This window comes from Penicillium soppii (assembly GCF_028829465.1).
Source record: "Penicillium soppii strain IBT 18220 chromosome Unknown utg000006l, whole genome shotgun sequence".
NCBI lineage: Eukaryota > Fungi > Ascomycota > Eurotiomycetes > Eurotiales > Aspergillaceae > Penicillium > Penicillium soppii.
Window position 1 is genome coordinate 4,516,903 of NW_026643236.1, and position 23,945 is coordinate 4,540,847.

At 48.5% G+C, this 23,945-nt stretch overlaps 10 protein-coding genes across 10 annotated transcripts; 4 read left to right on the plus strand and 6 right to left on the minus strand.

Annotated features, from left to right (window-relative positions):
* Positions 1 to 517: 517 nt before the first annotated feature.
* N7529_009092 (ribose phosphate diphosphokinase subunit PRS5) lies at positions 518 to 1,917 on the minus strand (the record flags this gene model as incomplete). Its single annotated transcript, XM_057244619.1, has 3 exons — positions 518 to 574; positions 629 to 952; positions 1,012 to 1,917. The coding sequence occupies 3 exons, from the start codon at positions 1,915 to 1,917 to the stop codon at positions 518 to 520; spliced, it is 1,287 nt and encodes a 428-aa protein (XP_057096157.1).
* A 659-nt stretch (positions 1,918 to 2,576) lies between these two features.
* Positions 2,577 to 3,278, minus strand: N7529_009093 (ubiquitin-like protein HUB1; the record flags this gene model as incomplete). Its single annotated transcript, XM_057244620.1, has 3 exons — positions 2,577 to 2,598; positions 2,658 to 2,796; positions 2,852 to 3,278. The coding sequence occupies 3 exons, from the start codon at positions 3,276 to 3,278 to the stop codon at positions 2,577 to 2,579; spliced, it is 588 nt and encodes a 195-aa protein (XP_057096158.1).
* Positions 3,279 to 3,541: 263 nt separating this feature from the next.
* N7529_009094 (PIG-H family GPI synthesis protein) lies at positions 3,542 to 4,268 on the plus strand (the record flags this gene model as incomplete). The annotated part of the gene is made up of 3 exons (XM_057244621.1): positions 3,542 to 3,875; positions 3,934 to 4,136; positions 4,185 to 4,268. 3 exons carry the CDS (start codon positions 3,542 to 3,544, stop codon positions 4,266 to 4,268), a joined length of 621 nt encoding a protein of 206 aa, XP_057096159.1.
* A 97-nt stretch (positions 4,269 to 4,365) lies between these two features.
* N7529_009095 (pseudouridine synthase DEG1) lies at positions 4,366 to 6,207 on the minus strand (the record flags this gene model as incomplete). The annotated part of the gene is made up of 1 exon (XM_057244622.1): positions 4,366 to 6,207. The coding sequence occupies one exon, from the start codon at positions 6,205 to 6,207 to the stop codon at positions 4,366 to 4,368; it is 1,842 nt and encodes a 613-aa protein (XP_057096160.1).
* Positions 6,208 to 6,853: 646 nt separating this feature from the next.
* Positions 6,854 to 7,715, plus strand: N7529_009096 (uncharacterized protein; the record flags this gene model as incomplete). Its single annotated transcript, XM_057244623.1, has 4 exons — positions 6,854 to 6,945; positions 7,075 to 7,315; positions 7,378 to 7,497; positions 7,551 to 7,715. The coding sequence occupies 4 exons, from the start codon at positions 6,854 to 6,856 to the stop codon at positions 7,713 to 7,715; spliced, it is 618 nt and encodes a 205-aa protein (XP_057096161.1).
* Positions 7,716 to 8,575: 860 nt separating this feature from the next.
* Positions 8,576 to 9,545, minus strand: rps0 (40S ribosomal protein uS2; the record flags this gene model as incomplete). Its single annotated transcript, XM_057244624.1, has 2 exons — positions 8,576 to 9,314; positions 9,376 to 9,545. 2 exons carry the CDS (start codon positions 9,543 to 9,545, stop codon positions 8,576 to 8,578), a joined length of 909 nt encoding a protein of 302 aa, XP_057096162.1.
* A 3,015-nt stretch (positions 9,546 to 12,560) lies between these two features.
* Positions 12,561 to 13,568, plus strand: N7529_009098 (mitochondrial 37S ribosomal protein uS15m; the record flags this gene model as incomplete). The annotated part of the gene is made up of 1 exon (XM_057244625.1): positions 12,561 to 13,568. One exon carries the CDS (start codon positions 12,561 to 12,563, stop codon positions 13,566 to 13,568), a length of 1,008 nt encoding a protein of 335 aa, XP_057096163.1.
* Positions 13,569 to 15,198: 1,630 nt separating this feature from the next.
* On the minus strand, positions 15,199 to 17,264 carry N7529_009099 (lysophospholipase 1; the record flags this gene model as incomplete). Its single annotated transcript, XM_057244626.1, has 3 exons — positions 15,199 to 16,393; positions 16,473 to 17,139; positions 17,213 to 17,264. Coding segments are annotated over 3 exons (1,914 nt in total), but the record flags the coding sequence as incomplete, so codon positions are not given.
* A 2,079-nt stretch (positions 17,265 to 19,343) lies between these two features.
* On the plus strand, positions 19,344 to 19,772 carry N7529_009100 (uncharacterized protein; the record flags this gene model as incomplete). The annotated part of the gene is made up of 3 exons (XM_057244627.1): positions 19,344 to 19,481; positions 19,556 to 19,604; positions 19,675 to 19,772. 3 exons carry the CDS (start codon positions 19,344 to 19,346, stop codon positions 19,770 to 19,772), a joined length of 285 nt encoding a protein of 94 aa, XP_057096165.1.
* Positions 19,773 to 20,107: 335 nt separating this feature from the next.
* On the minus strand, positions 20,108 to 23,581 carry N7529_009101 (DUF3433 domain-containing protein; the record flags this gene model as incomplete). The annotated part of the gene is made up of 1 exon (XM_057244628.1): positions 20,108 to 23,581. The coding sequence occupies one exon, from the start codon at positions 23,579 to 23,581 to the stop codon at positions 20,108 to 20,110; it is 3,474 nt and encodes a 1,157-aa protein (XP_057096166.1).
* Positions 23,582 to 23,945: the final 364 nt, after the last annotated feature.

Below are 23,945 nucleotides of genomic sequence, written 5' to 3' on the forward strand. Positions count from 1 at the left end.
ACTTGGTATATGTATAACGAACATTGTAGCATAATTTCTCTTCGCTGCAGTAGCCCAATCAAACGCTGTGATACGCTAGGCAGGGATCGCACTCACGGACAAGGATACAGAGCCCAAGAGTGTAAAATCCAGACATGGGTCAACCTCAACCTCGGGCAAATCCTACATCTCCGCGGACTCCGTATACAAGCAGAAGAGACTAGCCTAAGGCCCTTGCTCACGATTAGATTTGGAAAAACAAGATTTTCAATTTCGACTCAACATTTGGCTCATATGTGCAGATGGCAAAGGGTGTGGCAAGGGATAATCTAACAGAATGTAACAAAACAGAAATAGCCAGCCAGAGCCAAGGAGAGCAAGCGATAGTAGCAGAAACCACAGAATACCAAAAACAATTTCGGGGTACCAAGTCTACTGTGAGCCTGAATCTATAACAAGGGGGGTTTGAGTCGAGTATTGGAGAAATAGGATGAAATTTTCGGATATCAGAGAACAAAAAAGAAAATCGTGTCAGCAATCAGTCATACTGGAAGAGCACACTGATACTTTCACCGTGGTGCACGCGGCGGATGGCCTGGGAGGTATATGTCAGCTATAATGCTCGAAGAATCGAGCGAATTAGACTCACCTCGCCGAAAACGTGGCCGACTTCCAGGACCTCGAGCTTAGGACAGCGACGCAGGTGATCAACCTGGTCCACGCTGTTGGTCACAACCACCTTGTCAAGAGCACTAGCATTGATGCGGTCGATGGCATCCCCACTCAGGATTCCATGAGTCACCAGGGCGTAAACCTGAGATGCACCCTCCTTCTTCAGCAACTTGGCGGCGCGAGTAATTGTATTCGAGGTATCCGCCAGATCGTCAATCAGAATTGCTATGCGATCGCGAACATCACCGACCAACATCATGGTCGCATTCTGGCGGTCTGTGATCTTAGTGGGGCGGCGCTCCTAGAAAACCGTTAGACTAGGACTAGAGACTGCGTAATCTTAAACTTTCAAAAACCAACCTTGTGAATCAGAGCAAATTCTATACCCATTTGGTCCGCAATTGCCGTAGCACGCTTGGCGCCTCCGGCATCGGGGCTAACAATGACAGCCTGCTTGTAATTGGGGATGTTGCGCTGGATGTAGCTCTTCAGAAGGGGTCGGCCGTAGAGGTTGTCAACTGGGATATCAAAGTAGCCCTGGTACTGCGGGTCGTGCAGATCCATGGTGATGATGTGATCGGCGCCAGCGCAGGTGAGCAGGTCTGCCACGAGGGTACCGGCCTGCGCAACCCACTGCTTGTAGCCGGGTCGCGGCTGGAAGGAGGAGATCTTGGAGGAGGCATTGCTGGCGGTATCATCGGCTGCATTGGTCAGAGACTTAAGGGAGTCTGTTGTGTCGCTGCGGGGCAGGCCATTTCCCCGCCGCTTCACGGGACTGCCGGTGCTGTCCTCAATCTGAGCCTTAGCAAGACTCCTTTGGAGGTTGTCCATGCCATTCATCAGACCGAGGCCTTCAGGCTTTCCGGGACCCGGAGTTGGAGGGGTGCTCTCGAATGTGTAGCCATTGGAGGATTTGCCTGGCACGGTGGCCTTGACCAGAGGGGCACCAGCCTTGTCGTAAGGGATGTCGCTTTGGCGGGAGTAAGGGAAGAGAGGAAGGACCGCGGTGACTCGGCGTGCTGAGGCAGTCTTGCAAGCGGAGATGGTGATGAGTAGCTCGAGCAGGTGGTCGTTGACTTTTCCACCGCCGGACTGAATGATGTAGACATCCTTCTCACGGACTGACTCTTGAACTTCGACGCGGGTCTCACCAACGGCAAATTTAGAGAGCAGAACCTCTGCAGGAGGAATGCCGAGGACACTGCAAATGCTCTGAGTCAACTGAGGGTGGGAATTACCCCCGATGACAACAAGGTTGCGAACCATCGTGTTCTGTTTTGTACGTATACCGGTTGCCAGGGTTGAAGTAGAAGGGATTGAGAACGAAACCGCTCGATCCGGTGGAGGAAATCAGGATTGGAGGGATTCGGTTGAGGGGGAGGAAAATCTGGGGCGATCTTGACCGGTGAGCCCGTCGAGGTATGGGTTCAAGTAAGGGAAAAAGAAGTATGTAATTTCTTGAGATTGAAGAGGATAGCAGCTACCTCATGGCGGAGCGAGGATCAAGACTTCGAACAGACATAAAAAAAAAGCGTAGCTGTGAGTCCCGCGATGGAAAAAAAGCCTCTTTGGAGTGGAGCGGACCTGCTTTCGAGGCCTCAGGTGTCAATTGAGCCGTATCGGGTAAAGCGCATGTCGTGACGACGCAAGGCCCCGCAGAAAACGGCCACAGTACATGGTCAGCAGTCCCCTTGAATTGTACATCTTCGCATTTTTTGCCATAGATATACATGATTTCTGCTCAATATCACAAGGAATATCGACTCAGAAAGTGAGAGAAAAAAAGACAACAAAAAAGAGAATGGTCATTTTCATGCGTGACTCCCACGCTCCGGTTCCCATGATACTAAGAAAAGAACAACAAAAAACATAAAAGAGCTTGGCATAAATGTCCCGCTGAGTGCAGTTCGCTCCGGGAACTTCTATCATTCGCCTGTTCCGACCTCCCTATGGAATAGTTAGTATAACGGTCTCAGTGCCATTCTGAAAGGGGGGTTGAGGCTCACAGATCAAGCTGAACTCCGTTGCTCACGCCGTAGTCCTCCAGTGTAAGTTGGTCCTTGAATGGTCGTTCACCCTGACGCTTGAGGAGAATCTCGTGAGGTTCACGACCAATGCGAGCAGCCACTTGCGCCTTAAACAATTCTGCGGGGGGGTTAGTATGGATTGGTGTCATCAGAAGTAAAATAAAAAGACATACTGATTGGGTCCGAAGCGAGGCAAGGAATCGCAGCCTTAGTACCCAGACGATCATTGACATGGACCACAATCATAGGTTCTGAGGATTGCGGAGCGACCGGCTTCTTCTCTTTCTTTTCCTTCTTTACTTTCTTTTCCCGGTCTTCGCGCGGCGCATCGCGATCATCACGCGGCTTTTCTCTGGGGTTGTCTCTGGGGTTGTCTCTGGGGTTTTCTCTGGATTTTTCTCCGTAGCGGTCACCCTCTCGGTCACGTCGGGGGGATCGTGGTCGGTCTCGGTATCCTCGTTCTAATCTGCGATCATCGCCGCGGGAATCGTCGGTGCGACTTTTGTCTTTCCACCGAAAGCCTCCTCTATTATTTCTAGGGCGGTCTCGGTCGCCACTATCTCTTGCGCAAGGAGACCTGCTTCGTGATCGATCACCCATGGTTGTAAATGGATGAAATAGGAAGTTGTGTTGGGTGCCCGACAGCCCAGATGTATTCTCAACGGAGAAGCTGCGCCGCAGCACGGCACGTGAGATACAGCTGCCAATCTGGGTGGGGGCATTATACCCGAAATGGACTAGTGCGATGGTTTGGAGCTCCTGGACTTCTCCTGCAACCCTTTAGTACTTTCATCTATAGACGCCATGATGCAAATTGTCAATTAAAATCAGTCTCTCCATACTTGCTTGATTTCAAACTCACAATGCCCGGTCGACTCAAAGTTCAACGTCCCTCTCCGACGACTGTCTCCTTCACAGTATCCAATGCGCCCCAGCGGTCAAGTTCCCCAGCCAAAATTCTATTCGGTCTCCAAATATTGCTGCGTGCAGTCTTGTTCTCATGCGTTGTAAGTGTCGGCGTCGCACTTCTCAGACATATTGTCTTTAAAGGAGATAGCGGAAGAATAAGCTGGTCAGCCGTATGGTCAAGTGCGCTCGGGTCCAAGCTGTGTCGCTTCGTGGATTCATACAACCCGCTGGCAATCGCTGTGGTCAGTGCAGTAGTGATCTACGGCGTTTTCAGACGGGGTTATACCGGTGAGTTGAATATTACAGAATGGAATTGAGTCAGTGCATGGCTGATCGAGTTCGGTAGAGGAATCGCTCTTGGTCATTCGAGGATTCGGCATTCAGACCTCAACATCGTCATCCACTTATCTGTCTTCCGCTGCGACCAGATTCATTCCTACCACACAAATCCAAGACATTGTCATCCACGAAGCTTTCAAGGGCTTCGAGGTCCGCTTTTACTTGGCAGTCATCGTCGAAGGCGAGCCTGATGCCCTGGTGGTCTTCCCGGTACGTGGTGTTTTCCCATTCTAACACTCAAGCTAACTTGGTGGTAAGCATATGCTTCCCAAACGAGATATCTTAGAGCAGGTTTGGAGAGGCTCAAGACGATGTCTTTACGATGCAAATGCAAAGTCGTGATGTTTCGGGATCGCCACACGACTCGGTATCATGAATCGGTTGTCTGGTGAGACTCCGAGGCAATATTGTATTGGCAAGTGTCTATGGAAAATGATACTCATACCTGTGGCGCCTTTGCGGCCTCAATTCTTGCCATTCTTCGGTGTTTAGCCCTGAGTCCTTTGGCATTTTGAACCTCCACGCTTTCCATCTTGGGCTTGCGGTTGACAGGTACATAATTTCCACCAACATCGGCTTCATTTCCACCATACCATATTTTGGAGCCTCTGTTCGATCTCTTGGAGAAGCCCGCCGTCTTCCATTTGCTGTCCATGTCCTCGGGGCTCTGGTTACCCTGATTGACAGCCAAGTCCAGCAAAGCACCTGCGAGAATTTCATCGATCTTGCGCTGTCTCCAAACCGTCCATATTGTTTCAACGGTGCCTCGCAACCCAAACTTGGCATCGCCTTTGGCACTGTTCTTGGAATTGCTAACCCGATCGCCAGCATAGACCCAATTCAAGGCATCTTTGCGGCTACCAGAGGCTATGTCAGGGAAAATGCAGTCTTCAAGAACTAGAGGAGCATCATCAGCCATCGCGTAAGTCGGCTTGCATGGGTTCTTGGAAATATCCAGCAATTCAGGGACAATAGATGGGGACTCTAGTCCCTGTCCGACCAGGAACAGAATCGCAACCATGTGTCGCACCTGGTGCCACAAAAAGGCAGATCCGTGGAGATTGAACGAATACACCTGAGGAGTGCTTTGAGACACAGTGTCGGGGGTTGTCAAGTCCGGCTCCGGAATAGAGTCCTCTTTGGCCTGGTAGCCAGCTTTGCCAACATAGCCCAGTGGGTTGGTCTTAGGGTTGACGGCTTCGATGGAGGAGTGATGGATGATGCGCTCGAAGTTATCAATCTGCTTCATTGAATCCAGCTTGCAGAAGTTCCGGAAATCATGAACTCCCTCGAAATGCTTGGCAGCCTCGCGCATGGCCTCGATATCGAGCCAGCCCTCGCGAAACTCGGCCTGCGGACCTTTTCCGTTTTGTGCACGATTCTCGAAACCAGCGGGTCCCGGAGTTGGTGACATTGCGGGGTTGGTGAAGAAGTACCTGTACCGGCGTTCGCGACAAGAGAAGCGGGCATCAAATCCAGGTGGCGGGTTAGGACACCATGCCAGCACTCGAATATCTTCTGGAAGCACTCTGTTCAAAACAGCTACGTAGTTGATCTCATCCGCGACGTCGTCCCACTCCTTTTCAGTAGATTCCGAGTCAATCTGCATTTCATCCTCGCCTTCAACGGGGGCCCTGGGGTTAGGCCTTTGACTGCGAACTCTCAAACCAATAACTTGCCCGAAGGCACTTACTCCCTTGTCCGTGCGTCCTGCTTTCGAGTATTCACATCCATCCCAGTAAAGGTGGTAAGGGCGCAAAGGGACCCGCTCACCGCGCTCAGTCGGCTCCAGGTCCGAGGTAGTCTGGGGGAAGATGAGCCGAGTACGGCGCAAGGCCTTCCACATGATCTCCTCGATCGTAGGCAGCGGGGTTGTATTGCCATTGGTGTGCTCGAGACCATTGTATTGCTGGCCCAGGTATGCAAACTTGAGCGCAATGTAGCGCGTCGAGTATTTGGTGGGGTCAAAAGCACGCTCAACTTTAGCCGGTGTATTATTCTTGACTGATCGCGCCGGCGCAGGCAATTTAGTGATGTCGCCTTCGGGAGGGGAGTGTGGGCGCTTCTTCGGGTTTTGAGCAGAGTCAGGAAGTGGAATCCCAGGTTCGTGGCCATCAGAGATGGGCGCAGAAGGTTGCGGTGTCTGGTGCGACAGGGTTTCGGTCGGCGCTGTGTATTCCGTTGTGTGGGAGTGAAGCTGGCGCTCGAGGTCTGTAATGCGAGCGATCAAACTCGAGTGGTTCCAGGTCGAGTAATCGGGCCGGTCCTTGGGACCCTCCATTGTTTGCGGTGTTGGGGTGCGGGACTGGCACAGGTGTCTTGTTTGTATGAAGACTCGTAGGTTGCAACTCAGTGAAAAGAGCCTTGCTGGTGGCTTCCACATACCACTTCATGCAAACAGGTGGGGTTTGAATTCGGTGTGGGTGTCAAATTTGGAGACCAGTCGAAATTGAAAAAGTCCGCGGACCTGTATTTTACGTATTTTATGAGTTGGTTGTCTGTATTGTAGTGTAATTGTTCCACGTTGTTAGTTCAATATGTGGTTTTATGGTGTATCTTGAGGTTTTGGTGAGGTTTTGGTCTATAATAAATCCAGCGATATCTAAAATCTGAGTGAATTAGAGCAGCTAGGCCCTCTTACATCTTAATGATAGTGAACTCGCATGGTGCCTGAAATATTGAAAGCGATATATATCTTGGTATAGATCTTGGCCGAACCGAGAACCTTATCGCCTTCACCATTGACGACGTGGCACGGCATGCCTGTCTGTTAGTCGGTACTTGCACGAATTATCAAACAAAAATACCAGCAGCATCGACCAGATTATATACTTGGCGATATATCAAAATTTGACAAGCCTAAGGATACTTGGATAATTGACCAGCGGTTGAGAAAACCACGGATAAGTCGAATCCACAATTCCAGCATGGCGGAAGCCAATATTGTTCCAGATAGCGACAGATCAGTCTCGTTACTACTACTTGGAGATTCAGGATGTGGTAAATCGACCTTACTGGCGTGAGTGCACATGAGTTTCTGTCCCCTAACTGCCCGTCAATTCTTGCGTGGATGCCCAATCGCCGGAAGTTGGAACTATTCATGAACATGAAAACCTTCTGGCAATTTACACCGGCTAATGAGATGTAGTCGCCTCAAGAGTGGAAGGTCATCTCTATCCGCACAACCTGGTAGTGCTCTTCACACCATCGTGCCATTACGAGATGAAGACCAGCCGTTCATTTACGATATTCGGTTCTCAAGAAGAAAATTCACTTTAGAGCTTTACGATACAGCAAATCCAAACCAGCATTGGTCTAGTCTGCGACCCGACGTGGTTGTTTTGGCATATGATATTTCCAACCGAAACACGCTAGATGGACTAACAGCGGTACTATCATCATCATTACATCCCAAGGAAGTTTCCATGCTGACATCGGCACCCTTTTATAGTGGCGGAATGATATTACCCGATACTTCCAGTATGGCGATGGCGAGCGATTGCCGGTGATGCTGTTAGGTCTGAAGAGGGATCTACGAAGAGAAGGCGAAGGCATCATATATCCACAAGAGGTAAATGATCACACCGAGCTTTGACTATGGAGCATAACTGACCGATATTATAGGCCTATCGTATTGCCCAGGAGCTTCGTTGTGATCGATATGCTGAATGTTCGGCTGTCACGGGCGAGTTGCTTGCAGAGACATTCGAAGATCTTGCCAGACTCGCGGCGATGACGACCACTGCGGAAGGTGGCCAGAGTGCTGGTACTACTTGCGTTATTCTGTAGCTGTGCAATCACTGGTCATGTATCTCATGTCCAGACTATATACCCAGATAGATACCTCAATGCTTGACATTTCATAATCTCAAAGTAACGCCAGAATAGGATAGAAACACCGTAGAACGGTGACATTGTCGAAATCTACCAGTAGTTACCTACACCGTGGCATGTGGTGTGAGGGTGCCGGCGTGTACACACCATTTAGACATGAAGATCTCAACTAGCACCCGTACCTTATTCGAGAGCAGCCTGCTGTTTCCCCAAGAAGTGACGTTAACACACTACTGAGAGAGAGTACGATGACCTGAGTGACTCTCCGAAGGTTCAGGGTAAAATCATGCCGAATCTACATCCCAAAGGTATGTATACGCTTACGCTACGGAGACTACTGGACATGATACCAAGCACAACCTTTTCGGATTACTAGAACACAACAGGGAGAAACCAAGGTAACGATTAAGTCCACCTTGTGAATTGACAGCACAGGGCTTTCCCCCAGAAGCTTCGTAAAAAAAAGCAACTGGATCTCTTTCCCTCATAAGCACCAGTCAATGATTGGCATGACAATTCCTCCCCGATGCAAGACATGAAAATATAAAAAAAGTGCTGGTTTGAGACACCACTGAGGCAAAAGATTGAAGGTTCCCGGTGAAAGCTCGTTTTCTTTTGCTGTTTTCAGTTTCTTTTGGTTTTTTTAGCACATTGCGCACAGAGACTAGGATAGACATGTCAAGGGAATTTGCGGGAGATTGGAATCCATCGTTGTGAAATGGTAGATGGTGTAAAAAAGAAAACACAAGAGCCCTTCTTCGATTTCTGCGTAACTTCCCCCCTTTCAACGAATATCCTCGTCACCACGAAGCAATCTACCACTTGGCCTCACCAGCGGCGGGGGTAGCGTCAGCCCACTCGGTGGTCTGGGGAGCAGAGCTGGCGGCCCAGTCGGCACCCTCAGCCTCCCAGCTGGCAGCACCAGCAGCGGTGGCAGCGGAGGCAGCAGCGAAGGCAGTGCCGGGGTTACCAGCACCGGGGGCGGAGGCATCCCAGTTCTCACCAGCGAAGCCGGACTCGACGGCACCGGCACCGATCTCATCAGCACCGGGGACCTTGGCCTCATCGGCGATCTCCTTGTTCTCCTCGGCCTCGGGGTCGCGGTAGAAGTAGAGGTCAACAACGCTGTCCCACTCAGTCTCGCGGGTAGCAAGGGTACCACGGAGGCGGAGGACCTCACGGGCAAGCATCCACCAGACAAGGCCGATGGCGTGACGACCCTTGTTGTTGGTGGGGATGGCAACATCGACGAAGTCGGTGGGGGAGTCAGTGTCACAGAGGGCAATGACGGGGATGTTGACGTAGGAAGCCTCCTTAATAGCCTGGGCATCGGTACGGGGGTCGGTCACGATGATCAGACGGGGCTCCTTGAAGGAGCGAGTGATGTAGTTGGTGAAGTTACCGGGGGTGAAGCGACCGGCAATGGCGGTGGCACCGGTGTGGTGGGCGAACTTCAGGACAGCGCGCTGGCCGTAAGGACGAGCGGAGACGACACAAACATCAGCGGGGTTGTCGATGGCGGCGATGATACGGGCGGCCAGGACGATCTTCTCCCTGTAATACGGATTAGACACCAATTCCCCAGAAATCAAGTTAATTTCCAAGTCTCGCATACCAGGTCTTGCCAATGTTCAGGACGTTGACACCATCGGCGCGGAGCTTCCAGAGGTAAGGCTCCATGTGCACCTGAAGGTTCTTAGAACCAAGGTGGCACTGAGCGGCAAGGAGCATCTCAATGTCCTGCGCGGTAGGGTTGAAAACCGGGGGGAGCTGGGAAGGGGCCATGTCGGGCGATTGATGGATTGACGAGGTGAAAGATCAATCGTCTGGCTCTTGTCGTGGTGATGGAGGTAAAAAGATCAAAGCCAAGCCGCAAAATTGTTGCAATCCCGCGATTCGGGAGAATTTCGCTTGCGTGCGCTAGGGCTAGGGCTGGAAATATTACATAACAAGCACGTGACATAGACACGGCAAACCGTTTAGACCATAAGTGCAGTGTGACAAAAGTGCTTGGACCCACCCGGAGGCCTTCCGTGGACCCATTTTTATACTTCAATCCAATCTTACAACACTCACTGGAAAGGACAGGTAATGGAAGATTGAAAGTAGATTGCTCCAGGATTTAGTTGTCATAAATAGTGAGTTCCAAGTTGATATCTCTTGCCTCAGCAGAATTTCCACAAATGCATACAAAGGAGCGTTATCAAGTCATCCTCATCCATGAACTCAGAGTCGTACATGCTACGCATAGGCCAAACAAGCAATTATTTGTCAAATAATCTTCTCTAGTTGCAAGAAAAAGTAGCAAATTCAACATTTATCGTCCCTGATGAGAAGTAATAGTATTAAAAGATCTCAATATCAGAAGCATCTTTCGATCTATCCCCTTACATTCATTTAACTCTTAAATTGTCTGCCAAGATAAGCTTCTTTAACCAAAGATGGTTGACTGCACTAGATGCTCATTCTTAGAGAAATTCGGTCCCTACATCAATAGCGTAAGCTGCACAGTCCTCGATCAAGCACAAAGTCTTACACTACAACAAAATTCGCAATTAAATTGCGAATATACCGAGCCTAAGGCGTACTAAATCAGAATTTAGTGCAGAAGACAATACTGAACCATGACCTTATTTGTTAACGGCCCAGTTCTACTGTCATGTACGCTAAAGTCATGGACTCATGAATTTAGCAAGGAGGCAATAAGAGGAACTGCAGAAGTGACTGGATCTACACTAAATGTTCTAGATGCGTGCGCTGGTTAGATCTGCTCGTATATGTATTACCCTAAGCAGGGACTACGCTTTGGTGCATATTATGTGCAAGTACCAACCAGTTGAAAGAAATATATCCATTTGTTTTCACATGCCACTTCCCTCATTGTCTCTGTTGTAAGTGCCCGGAATTGTCAATTATGAGGTTGTCAAATAAGCTAACCATGTGAGTTCATTTAAGGTGAAATTACCTGACAGAATAATAAGATAAGTGAATTTGGGATAGAAACTGATTTTTTAGACGGCTCATCTGTGGTTACCGTGAGCAGGAGTCAAAGGAACCCCTCGAGCTGCTTGCCTTGCCTGCTCAAAATGTACATTTTACATTTTATATACTGATGAAGTGAAGCGGAACTGACGGGTATCATCAGGTCATTGGAAAAGGAATACCCTGGCTGCTTTGACCTGAAGATGCTGATGAGTTCTTCGATGGCCCTTATGGAGTCCATGGCCAATCGAAAGCGCAAGCTCTATCACAACCACCTTGTGATCGCGTCATTTCGCGATGAACTTCTAATGTGCCTTCGGCTCGGTCCCGTGTCTTACCTTGGCTCGTTGGGCTCTTACCACAGAGCAATGAAGGTCTCTCTACTGATCAAACCATAATCAGTCTGAGAGAAGTACCGACCATCAGAAGGTCTCCCTACCCCAGTAATCCCGGCAATTCCTTTGGTTCCGTATCACAATCAGCCCCATGCTTTCCTCAATGTCTTTAGAATATCCTGTGCCGAGAACATCTTTGTTCCTTATGCTGATCACAAGATGACTAGTGCCGAAGAAACCTCAAACGATAATAACAATGAACAACTTCTAGTTGGCCCATCGATTTTGGCCAGAAACATAAGTGTTTCCCCGCCCTAGGCTTCCAACGAAAAAGGCGAGCCTTTGAAAATGGGTCCGCTAGTGCAATATTGGCAGCGCAGGAGTTTAAGGACCCCAAAACAGCTGAGCCTCGACCCGGACCCATTTGGTTCGATACAACTACCCCCCTTCCCCTCGCGCCCAGGCCCAAGAGCTTGGTCGGGCCCTTGGTCTTTGAGCACTCCCAGCCATCCCGGAATCTACCTCTCACCCGGGGTCATTGGCTTGCCCAATGAACTCATTCTTTCCCCAACCCATTCTGACGATTCTGACGATTCTGACGGGCTCTCTACGTTACCGCCTTCCGGTCTACAGCAGGGACACATTTTATTTGTACTGTAATGCCAAACAAGCAGAGAAGGTCAGTCTCCAGCTAGCCATTAATGCGAGAGACCCTAACACCCAAGCGCTCATACTCAAAATCATGCAGCAGCGGCAGGTGAAGATCATCAGACTCCATGCCAGCCCCAACGGTTAAGAGCTACAGTTTCGGATAGCCAGACGAAATTTCGAGACATATGAAGAGAGAAAATAATAGAGGAAGCAGCGTCATGTGCTATGTGCCTGGTCCAGAAAATTGCCAATTCTAACCAGGCCCGCATGCTTACTCAATAGATCAACACGGAACGAGGAATTATATGCCGATATGAACGATTATGACGATGGAGAAACGACTATGGACCAGATATTAGAACTGGATTGTCCCGATATGCGTTCGATTGTATCTGTTCAGCTAATTTTACATGGCTTTTGTCTCTTGACTTAAATTTCCATCTCCGTATCATGTCGACTAATTCAAGACCTGCGTTCTCATGGACAGAGAACTATAGGCCAAGTTGTATTCCCATTTATTGATTGCTGGGTAAAATAGTACTTTTCGAAATGTACATCATGCCTTAGATTTGGACATAATAAAGATTATTGGGGGGTGTGTAGATTCTAGTAACTGTGATACCACACTGCATAGAAGTGCTTCAAGGCAATACAGTATTATCACACCCCTATTTGTTAGACGCAGTATAAGCCCCAGAGTCATAGCAGATTACTTGTATAACTGTAGTTGAGACTGTGGTTGGGGAAGTTTATGCCTGAGGCAAAATATTACCAAAAGTGTTTTAGCGTGTCTGGCTTCCGGCGACAAGATTTCCCGGTGAAAGGTTGAGTTATGGAAAAGAAGTTGTTGCTATCGAAGCACTCACTCGCTAGTTACGACAACCATGCCTCCGCGCTTCTCAGTCCAGTCTTCCCTGAAGGCATTGACCAGTACAGCATTCAATCCCAGAAATGGTTGATTATTACCGTGCTAACCAACGATCGTCTAGGATCTGTCCCCGGTCCGTTGTCCAATGCGTTTTACTCCTCCATCAGGGCCGTGTCTAGCAAGGCTCAAGTGCGCAGAAAGCATGATCCCTTTATGATGGCTCAGGCGCGCCAGCGCAAGGCAGCCAATGTGTCCCGCCAAAAAGTGCTTGCGGAGGAGCGGGAATCCTCGCTTGGTGACCCCGTGAAGAGCAAACCGACACCCTTTATCCGAGAAATGACAGCGATACAAACCGACCCGCTTGTTTCGTCTTCTATCACCGAAGATCTTAACCATTACTTGAAGTCCAACGAGTTGGACGCCGCCCTGGGCTTCTCCAAGAACCTGACTGAACCGCTCCAAAATCCCGATCGCAACACAGCCGATCCTCAAGCCGAACAGGAGGCAATTGAAACGCACAACAACCAGCACAGCAATGCGCAAGAAGCGATCAACAGAATTGTGAACCTCGATAATGGAAACAACAAGGACCGGGTGCGCCTGAACATTGCTAAGTGCATTGAGACGTTCGGTCGACACTACACAGATTCAAGTCTTCCACCAAAGCCATCAGCTGTGGCCCATGCATCGGCTCCCATTCATCCGACACGCGCGCCGCGTGTTGGACCCGATACCGGCTCTGCTGAGGTGCAAGCCGCGATCTTGACAGTGAAGATCCTGAACCTCTCCCGCCACCTCGAATCTGCAAACAAGGACAAGCACAACAAACGCAACTTGCTAGTCCTCGTCCACAAGCGCCAAAAACTGCTGAAATACCTCCGCAGAAAGGAGCGCGGAGGTCCCCGGTGGCAGAACTTGATGGATACATTGGGATTGTCTGACGCTGCCTGGAAGGGACAGATTGCCCTATAAAGGGCAGTGCTCTAATGAGTTCTCTTGCTTTCTACATTATTTCCTTTTTTGTCATTTGCTGGCTTTGAACAAAGCATCAGCGTGTCACCTTGTATCATTTATTCAGGAGCTAGCGAGGGGTACTCTGTTGGTCCATGTTTCTATCTTGATGTTTTCTTTATAGAGCATCTGTACAAATAGCATTCTGTTCTTTTTCCACATTGATTTACGGCGTAGGAAAGATGGTGAAAGGAGGCCATTTGAATGGATCATAATGGCACTACTGTTATAGGCGGGCACAGCTGACAGCTTAGTCATGCCACGAGCAGATGCTGTTGGGTTTTGGGTGGAGGATCTCCACCCATCCGCGGGTTTTGGCGCAGTCTATACTTAGTTTAGTTCTTAGTCTTTAAAATATTACTTGTTGTTGAATAGCCACGAAGAAGATTTTCAGAAAAGTGATTCAATTCATAAGAAAGAGAGGAAAGAAACTATCTCAGACTGATAATAAGTGGCTGTGCTCTGATAAGCTGATAAGCTTGGCGGCCAACGGCCACCACAACATGTATTTATACCTGTAGAGCTTCGGTGATTATTTACTTAAGTATAACTTAAAAACGACTACGGATCGTCCAATACTTCGGTGTAAAACTATTTGGCGCGCTAACACTGTTACAGTTTATCTTAAGGACCGCAACTGGTCAGATTTAACCAGAGCGTTTGGCTCTCAAGATGAACTTTCCGTCGAAAAGAAGAAATCAGTAGACACCCAGTATATACACAGAGACTTAGAGGACCTGGCGATGACCTATGTTTCTATTGTGTTTCCCTTAAAGGACCAAGCCGGCGTTCCAAATCTGCAAGACCAGTGGGGAATCTGATGGGTCAGGAGAAAGGGTAGTTTTCAACAAGACCTCTGATAGTTGAATCGCTTTTGGGACAACATATTGAAAGAATGAAAGATCACTCTCTCAAACCTGGCATGGAAATTGAGAAATCGATGAGTCATTGAGCCCCCCTCGTAAAATATGAAGTTGTTGCTGACTGCATTTCATTGCACTGATTAAGCGTGATAATTAAATGAGAATGAAGGGTCATAATTTCAATCTCTGATTGATGAACTGGCCAACAAAGCATCATAGTGTCTGTACATATTTGACCGGCTTTCTTTATCTCCAAATATCAATTAGACATAGTCAATCAATCAAGTAGAGTCTATCTAGTAGTAGAGGTCGGTTTCTGAAAACCATCAACTCAAACAAAGAAAAATGTTGCTAATGCAGTAAAAATGAATGCTTGGAGTGCACCTTAGACCACCCCTTTTCTCTTCCTCATAATTTGCTTCCGCCCACTGCCTTCCTTCATACTGAGACTCCCTGCGCAATCTGCTCTGCTTTCTAGCTATAGTGAGATTTGTGCGACCGAGATTTAACCGACCGATTTGCATGGTGATCAACAATTCCGAATTCTCTTGATGAGTGCAGTATTTTTGTGAACATAATGATCAATACCCGTCGGCTTCCATGCCAGTTTCCATGGCCGTGAGGCCTGTTAAGCCGTCGTCGTCGTTGTCCCCGGTCCCTACATTCTCAAAATGCCCTCCACAAGATCGAGATTCCGCTCATTGCTGCAGCTAGATCACCAAAAACACTAACAAAGCTAATAGCAGAGTTGTATGGCACCAACTGGGAGAGACAACTGCCAGCCCTGCTGCGCCAGTCAGCCTAATTGGTGCCAGAAACAGCTCCGGCTCGTAAGTGGCTGGCGTTCGACTGTCAATTGTCCCATTCCAACAATAGCGCTGAAAGCATTGATTGCAAGCAGCTGGTATGGTGGTGTTTGTACGCTCCAGTGAGCGGCTTAAAACAGCACAGCCGACACAAGTTGACCACTCCGAGTCCCGGCTCCCGTTACCCATCGTGGCAACATTATAACCGTTAAGAATTATTGCGTCTCGCTGTGTATTATTGTAGCTCATGTCAAACGTCGAGACGTTGGAAGATACCACGTATGGTGAGTTGGGAATGTACACAATGAGTGGCGAATGGGATTGAGTGCCAGTAAAGTTGGAGGCATCGCAGCCAAAGAAAGTTGGCCGATTATTGAGACCCAGGTTGAGGAAGGTATTTCTGTCTGGAACGGCAGCGAAGCCGGTGCCGTTGTTGATTCTGCCCTCCAGGCTGCGTTCGTAGGTCGCCACAAGGGAGGTACCGTCAGGCCAGTTGTTGGTATCGGCAGATGAGTCAACGGCGAAGATGACGTCTACCTTTCGTTCGGGTTGAATCATGGGGTGAAGAGGGAGGTTTTGCAGGTCTTCACCTCCGTCAACGACGGCGAGATACGGATACTGGGCGTAGAAATCAGCGGTCGTTGCTTTGTAGAAGGGATTGGTGTAGTTGGCGATATCTGTCGATTCCTCATCAACGTCGGCGAGAAGATTGCGAACGATGTCTTTGGTTGTTTCCCCGAGATCAGTGGAGTTGATATTGAGCAAGAACTGGTTGAAGAGACTGGACGAGGTGCCCATCACGAAGCCAGCGTTGTCGTACCCTCGGACACATTTTTCGTTGGGTGGCACGACGCCATTCTCAAATTTGGAGCCCAGGTATTCCAGAGGAGCAAAGCCAAAGATGGTAGGGTCAAAGGACCCAAACTCCCAGGGGTTGAACTCGTAAATAGTTGCGTTGCCTCCGACAACATGCTCTCCCGGGTTGCGACCGTCTGCGATGAGAATCGGCATGGGCATCTCAGCTCGCTGAAAGTGTTCTGTCGCTGCAATTGAACTCCAAGTGTAGTTAATGCCTCCCTCTGGAGCATGGATGAGCTGATATGACAGCATGCGCCCCCTGTGACCCAGAAAAAAAAGTGAAACTCGTTAGCCAGACGGACACGGTTGAAGAGCGTAGGCTCAGGGATGTCGCTCACCAGAAATCTGTAAAGGTAGTTGGGAAACCAGTTTTTCCCTTTGCTGCCACAGCTTCTGATATTTCTTTATAGTAGTGAACTGCCGACGATAAGAGAGCGGTGCCGTCATCTGGTCCTTTCAGTATAGAATTAGAGAACTGCCATGGAGCCCCAAGAGTGTTGGTTTGCAAAGACGAGACGGAGGTGAAGTTGTTCATGTAGAGCGAGCCTAGCAGCCAGCCACCCCCACTGAGGCCCGCTAAGTATGTTGCCGACTGGAGCAAACCACCAAGCTGACCTGATACAGTAGAGTTTTCGGTGCGACTATCAAATGCTTTCAGGGCTCCGGCACCATTCATCAAAGCGCGATAGCCTCCACCAGAAACAGCAATACCAATGGTAGGTAGACTTGAAAGGTTGTTTCCGAATTTATCGAGATAGGCGGCTGAGTCAAAATCGTTTATATGCACATGACCGAAAAAGTCTTTAATGGCTTGGTGAGTCGTCTTCTGTCGCAGCTTGAGCCAGTCTTGCTCATTTGGAGACAGCTTCGCGGCACTGCGCACACTGGGTCGCGGGGATGGACAATCAACCTTGGCCGGAGCATAGCCATCCGGGGCATTAGGGAGAGCGCGGTTGATGAGGTCTGGGGCCTCTGGTTTGATCGTCGGATGGTTGTTGTCGGGCTCTAACCCACCAATAGTCAGATGTCAGAAGAGGTCAATATAAAGGCCATTGAGGCCGGAGGGTTACAATCTCACCATATGCATAGACAGCAACGGCTATCCAGCCTAGAAACAGGGTAGGCCGCATGCTAACAAGTAGTTGAACAGTGAAAATGACAGTCTTGGGCTTGTAAAGCTGTTGTATTCCGTTGGGGATACAGGATGGAATGTGATTTATAGATATCAAAACACTTAAGAAGTATTAGGCTCCAGAATTCTCCTTCTTGTGTTGTCTCGGAGAGACCGTCTATATTGAGCTTGATGAGCCCGCTGCAAAGTGATAATCTACAATGTAAATCATCTTCTAATTTCGTTGCCTAAGTCTCCGTGCCTGTAGGAGGCGACGGGCGCCTTTCTTTTCTGGTGCTCTTCTCTGTTCTCGATAACCGTTTCCTCTGTCATCACCCTTAGCGGTGACGGTGAGTTTATCATGATAGAACTTCACGCCTTCATGCCTTGATGTCCTTGCCTGCATTGCGTGAGGCCATTTGCCATGCTCTCTCATGATGCTATATGTATAGCACTATGGTGGCCTTTCTCCAGAAATCAACGATCTTCGTTCTTGATTTCGTGAATTGCCGCCCTGAATACAATAGTTCATCACATTGTATGCTCGTTTAATCCGGTGCAAGCTAGGAATCAGCATGCCGGCCGGAAGTCCTCCAGCGTAGACCTCCAACTAAGCAATAAATATTTCTACAGGCTGTATAGAATTGGAAAAATTTCTCTACACCGGGGTAGACTATGATACCAAATAGAATAATCGATAGGGGCGAGTAATGGGAGCCTTTCACTAATGGCTCCACCTCATGCTGTGCAAGCTGGATAGCTAGAAACTTTAGCCTTCCGCTTGAGGTAAAGCCTGATTAGGGCACGACTTCCCGGTACGGTAATCCTCATCTTTATCTTCAAACCGGTTGTCACCTAAAATGAGTTCACAAAAGCTCCAGGCTTGGCACCCAGAGTGTTACATCTTACACTTTTAGTGGGAAAAAGTGGATTGGGCTTATCTTGTTTGGTATATACGTGACGGAAGAGGTTTTGTTGGGCAAGCTTATTAAAGCAGCTACCAACTTGACAGTGACCAGAGTTCGTTTCAGACATTCTTTTGATCTCGACCAGGTCAGCGCAAAGCTGAGATTTGAAAATTTGTTGACAAAAGGATACAGTGTATCAAGAGCACATTGCTCCTCCTCGCTTACCAATGGCTAGGATTAAGAATCTAATACTAAGAAGGTAGACCCAACCCATCCAGGCTCAGACATTTATGATTCTCATAATCTATACATATAGACGAACTAGTGCGTGGGCATTATATTCTTTGCAGCTATTACTAAATAGTCCAACATTGCGAGGTAAACGCCTTTCGGCATAGCCGATGCTGGCAAATCGAACTGTTCTTATTGAGCCTTTCGCCGCCGGGGACCCACATCTATATTATCTTTATATGCACACACATTTTATATAAGTGGGTCCCAGGGCCCACGAAGAGACAAGTGGTGACTTGCAGTTTTAAAAGTGTCAGCCTAAAGGATCACTTACGAGAAACTAGAGCCTTGGTACCTATTGATTCCTCGTTCAGAGAGTCATTTTTTGGGTGCACCAAATATAACTTCTTTGCTTCAAGAATAATACACGCAATACTTGGACTATGGACTATGTCTCAATCAAGGTTAACAGCTCGTACATTATTACTAGAACTCTGGGGCACATTGAAGTTAGTACTCTGTGGTGGCTGTCTGGTTTTGTTTTCATTGAGCTAGTGAACCTTCACTGCTGTTTTCCCGCGTATTTAGCGCGAGAAAGTCCTTGCAAAGGTGGAATGGTATAGACGATATGTTTTCTTGCCGCTAACTCTTTTGTATTCAGTCAGTCATTTCGTCGAGACATGTAGAACATGACTAGTGTACGGCAGTCTCCAGAATTAATTGCGCTACCTAATTGCTCATTGGAATCTACACCGGTGGACTTCTGAACCTCGGTTGTCGTATGCTAGCTATTGCTCCCTTATCGTTGCTATAGGGTGTTTGTCAGACCCATTTTTAAAGCCCCTAAGCATTTTTCTTCACTATCCCGACATGGACAATCAGTCCCATATGACCCTCTCTCTTCGTCCCATCCACCCAAGCCTTTTCGAACTTTCCAATTCGCAACCAAAGCCTTCAAGATGTTCAATTGGTTTAAACTTAACAGCAAAAAGGACCCCAAGGAAGGGTCCTGGAACCCAAATACCATGACCTTGGAGATGCAGCAGCCGACCAGCCCCGTTGCACCTTCCACCGAGCGTGTCGTTATTGAACAAGCCGTTCGTGTCCCTATAATTATATCCAATTTGTTTGACGGCACTGCAGGCTAACTTCTGCCTTAAGAAATCCCAAGAATTCGTACAAATGGAACTCCGTGGTGGTGGTGGTGCCTGTTGCGGAATGTAAGTTCCTTATATCCCTAAACCTCCCCGCGGTATCTGCGCTACAATGCTGATGCAATCTCCACAACAGCTGTGCCGGTCTGCTCTGCTTTGAGTGCTGCGAGTGCTGCTGCTAAGCGAAAAGTACATGACCTCTGCTTAGCCTCTCGACGGCTCTCGCCTATATAACATAAAATTACTGCTATCCGCATCCATCGGACGAAGAATGGTGACTACTGTACCAGCTGAGGGTGAAAGATTTGAGTTATCTGAACACATTTGGTAGTCGGATTTCCCATACATTGCTGGTCATATCATGCTGTTCATTGTTAATTTATAACGCATGTCTATCCTTGGCCCCCTTGTACTTGTTTTCCTTCCAATTTTGCAACTTGTGTGCAAATCGAATAAGGAGTATAGGCTTCCACGAATGATATATGCTGTATTATTGATAGAGAAAATTGTGAGTATTTTGCTCGCCTCACTGCGAATCTCGCTGCGCATTGAAATGTTGCTAGAATAGACTATGGTGGCTGGTTCGGCGGTGTGACCGCTAGATCCCGGATACTCTGCGCTGGCAAAGACTGGCCACGATGAAGGGTCCGGACCGGGGTGATATCAGGCATCTCGGTCAGGTCATTACCATCCTCTTGTATACTTATATGTTCGTAGTCAAGTAGCCACCTTTCGTGACCATCGGGACAGCGAGTTAGAGCAAATCGATAAAATTTGTTCGTGCGCTCCATAATACCCTGCCACTCGCTCTTCTCGATACGTGACATTCCTCGAAAATCAGGGATCATTTCGCTTTCGGCAATCCATGGGATCAATGACCCGATCGATTTGGGGATCCGGGGCGCGCGAAAATAGGTGAAGCGTGTAGCAAAGACAACAGTCAACATCATAATATCTAGTGACAGAAGGACCAGCGCGATGACCATCGAGGGAATCGAGGGAAACAGCCCCCAGAGGCTCGCAATCACGGTCCCTTCAACGGCTGGCGCAGCCGATTCTGGATACCTTCGAAAATACATGTCCCGGTTAAGGGTGAGGTATGTACTGAATATCTGCTGATATGTGGATTGAGCGGCCCGTAGGAACATTGCGGGGTCAAAAGATGGCCGCGCACTGGGATGGAGCCGGTCGTAGATGACTTCAGTCAGCATTCCTAACCAGTCATAGTGGGAAAACGACACATTCCATTGGGGATTATCAATTTTGCCAAAAGCCATGATTGCCCGGTTGAAGTGCGCCAGGCTACCCTGTGGTAAATTGTGTGCCGCTTGTTGACCATGCGCAGTTAAATCTGCTTTGGGTTCATAGGAAGATATGATACCCTGTGGATCGAAAACAACTTCAAACTCCTCACTCGCCATAGAAGGCTCACAGTACAGCGCTAGAGAATTTTGCTGATTCATGGGCGAAGATGCTAATGTTTCCCAGCGAGCCAAGATTAAGAATGATGCTTCGCACCTGGATCTCGCGGAAGACTCCTCGCTTGGCTGGAGATACGAAATGGATCTTTTGAGTAAGCCATCTTCCACTCTTCTGTTTGGAGCTTCCATCGTGCAGGTGAGGCCAGAGGGGCTTGTATAGTTCCAACTCATTTTCCCGGACTCGTGATCAATCCATGACTGATTGTATAGGGCTTGTTGGCAGTCCAGGTTTGCGCCGATGCCAGTCGTGACAGCCGCATATTTGACATTCTGGGCTGTGTCAGCTCCCAGTTTGCTGTTGGTCAAGGGGAGAAATGAGTAATTCGCATACTGCCAGGGGATAATTGGGGTGACTCGATTCATCCTGCTTAGCACTAAGCCATTTCCATCGAATTGCACGTCAAGATTGGGAAGTTGAAACAGCGTGCCATTATATTGGGAACTCAGTCCAGTAGCTGGCGTGTGATAATGCTTTGTTTCTGGCTCGAACATTCCACCGCTGACGATGCTAAGCAATAAGCTCAAGGTGCAAATGATAGACAAAGCTGTAAGCAGCAGTGGCCCTCGGCAAAGACTGCGGAAAAAAACAGTGATTGGGGTCTGTGATCCGTAGTTCATTGCCAAAGACATTCCCACCGGGGACCTGCCCTTCTGAAGGCGTCCCCACGGTTCAATGATGCTCAAATTTCGCAAAATCGATGCAAGCAGGGAGCTGACCAAAGAGGCAATAAGTGTAGGTCCAAATAGTAAGAATATCATGAGCCCGAGTTGTTGACTTGACTCGGTGTCTACATTCTGAAAGGACGTGAAATTCAGGGCAAAGCCATACGTGACCAGGATCCCAATCAGCAATATACACTCCATAAGGAACCAGGGGAGAACGACAAAATGGGGTCTCCGATCTGTGCTTCTCCGGGCAGACGGTAGCGCAAAGGAGGAATTGGAAGGAATTGGAACAATATCAATCTTTTTGTCGCTTGAGAGATCTGTCCATTCGCATCGGAAATTTCTAGCCCATAGAAGAAGTTGCCGGGAGGTGGCTTTACTGAACTTTTCACTGGATTGAGTTAAAGGATTATCCGCAGTGAACAGATCTGCAATGAGTGCGCACTGGGCTGCTATTGATCCAGGGTCGCTCCGAAGAAAATTTGCACGACGCGGATAAACAGCTGCAAGCGACATTAGTACTATAGCAGTAGTGACGAGCAAAATCTCCGCCATGATAGCGGGCGTTGATAGGACGTCGAGAGCCACGACAACCGTGACTTGGCTGGCTTTCAGCGGTGTCGCAGCCGCAGCCGTGTCGAAGAACTTGTTGATCGTGATGATGAATCTAGACTTCCAAAATTGCATGATTGCATTCTGATATTCAGGAACACCAGTCCGAGCAGAAAAGCTCTCTGGAACCAGACCCAGATTAAGCCCAGAAGAAAACAACGATCTGGGACTAACGGAAACGTTCGTCACATCCTCCAATACTTGAGATGCCGAATTTATGGGTCCACGACTTTCGTGGTAGAGTAGGTTCTGGAAGCCTGAACTGGAAAACTCCATCTCCCGCAGATCTCTCTGGCTGGAGGAATCAATCCTGGCTTCAACAATCGAGGTATTGACGTCAATACTGAGCTCGGCCTCGGCCAAGCGGTAAGTCGCAGTGCAGGCAAATGCAGTCGCATTGGAAACATGATCAGTGGCTTTTTCAGCATCTTCATTGATGTCAATGAGCAGGCCAACCAACGCGTAACGTTCACAGTCGGTGGTCTGAAACGCTGAGTCATTACCGACAGCAGACTGGGGACGAATCGGCTCCCAGTATCGCACTTGGGAAGAGCTGCTATAGGCGGGAGTGGTGATGTTTAGGGTGAAGTCGACACGGCAAGGATGGTCATTACCACTTGAAGGGAACTCGAAACTCGTTGTGCCCCGCATTTGAAGGCTGCCGCTATCAAGCTCCTTTTCTATATCGGTGGAAAGACGTCTCTCCAAAGTGATACTGTCAAGCGCCGCGTCCTGACAGGTCAGTTCGCCCCAATACACCGTCTGATTCAATGATAAGATCGAAGTTTCATTTTCGTCAAGCGGCATTAATACCGATGCCGTGGCGTATTCAGAGGATCGGAGTAGGAAAAAGTCATCGGCGGTTGTCATTACTGGAGCATTGGTGTAACGACGAGCCTCGGCGACAAACCAGTTTTTCTGCGTACCTTCCTCGAGCAATTTGGGCCAGGTGGATACTGTTTTTGTTTGATTCAAAGAAGCTTCGGTCAACACCACCAGCCCTGAAAGCAGGGAAGGGAGCAAAGCACTGAAAACGATGGACAGACTGGAGACAGATAGAATAAGCCAGTGGCGATTGCGAGCTGCGACCAAGGGAGCCATGACGCCGTAGCAGAAGCTATAGTTGGTGAAAAGGATTGTTGCAGGCACTCCCTCTGATCTGGCCAATTGAAAATACGATTCCAATCGAAGGGCATCGGATATAAAGAACTTCCACAGAGTCACTGCCAAAACGGCCAAAGAGACTGGTACATAGATATAGGCCACCGAGATGATTGTCGGCATTTCAGCGACAGTCTTGTAAATGATAAGACCATTGTTGCGTTCCGAATATTGACGAAGAGCTTCGAGGGTGATAAAGAAAAGGAGATAAAATATAGCCAACGAGTAGAGAAAGGGGGCTTGTAATGTCCAAGGCCTCCAGGCCCTATTTCCTATTGCAATATGTCTCCCAGACCTGTGATATTCCGTCTCATCATTCATCTCTTCTCACCCCACCCCCAGAATTTGGTACAAACACATGCAATGAGGTTTCAGTCTGGCCCATTGTATGAAAATTAAGAATGTGATTCTGCCCATAGTAATGTCAACGGGCGGTCAGTTGTTCCGTGGAAAGTGACCTGAACAGGGATATAATTCCTCGCACTTC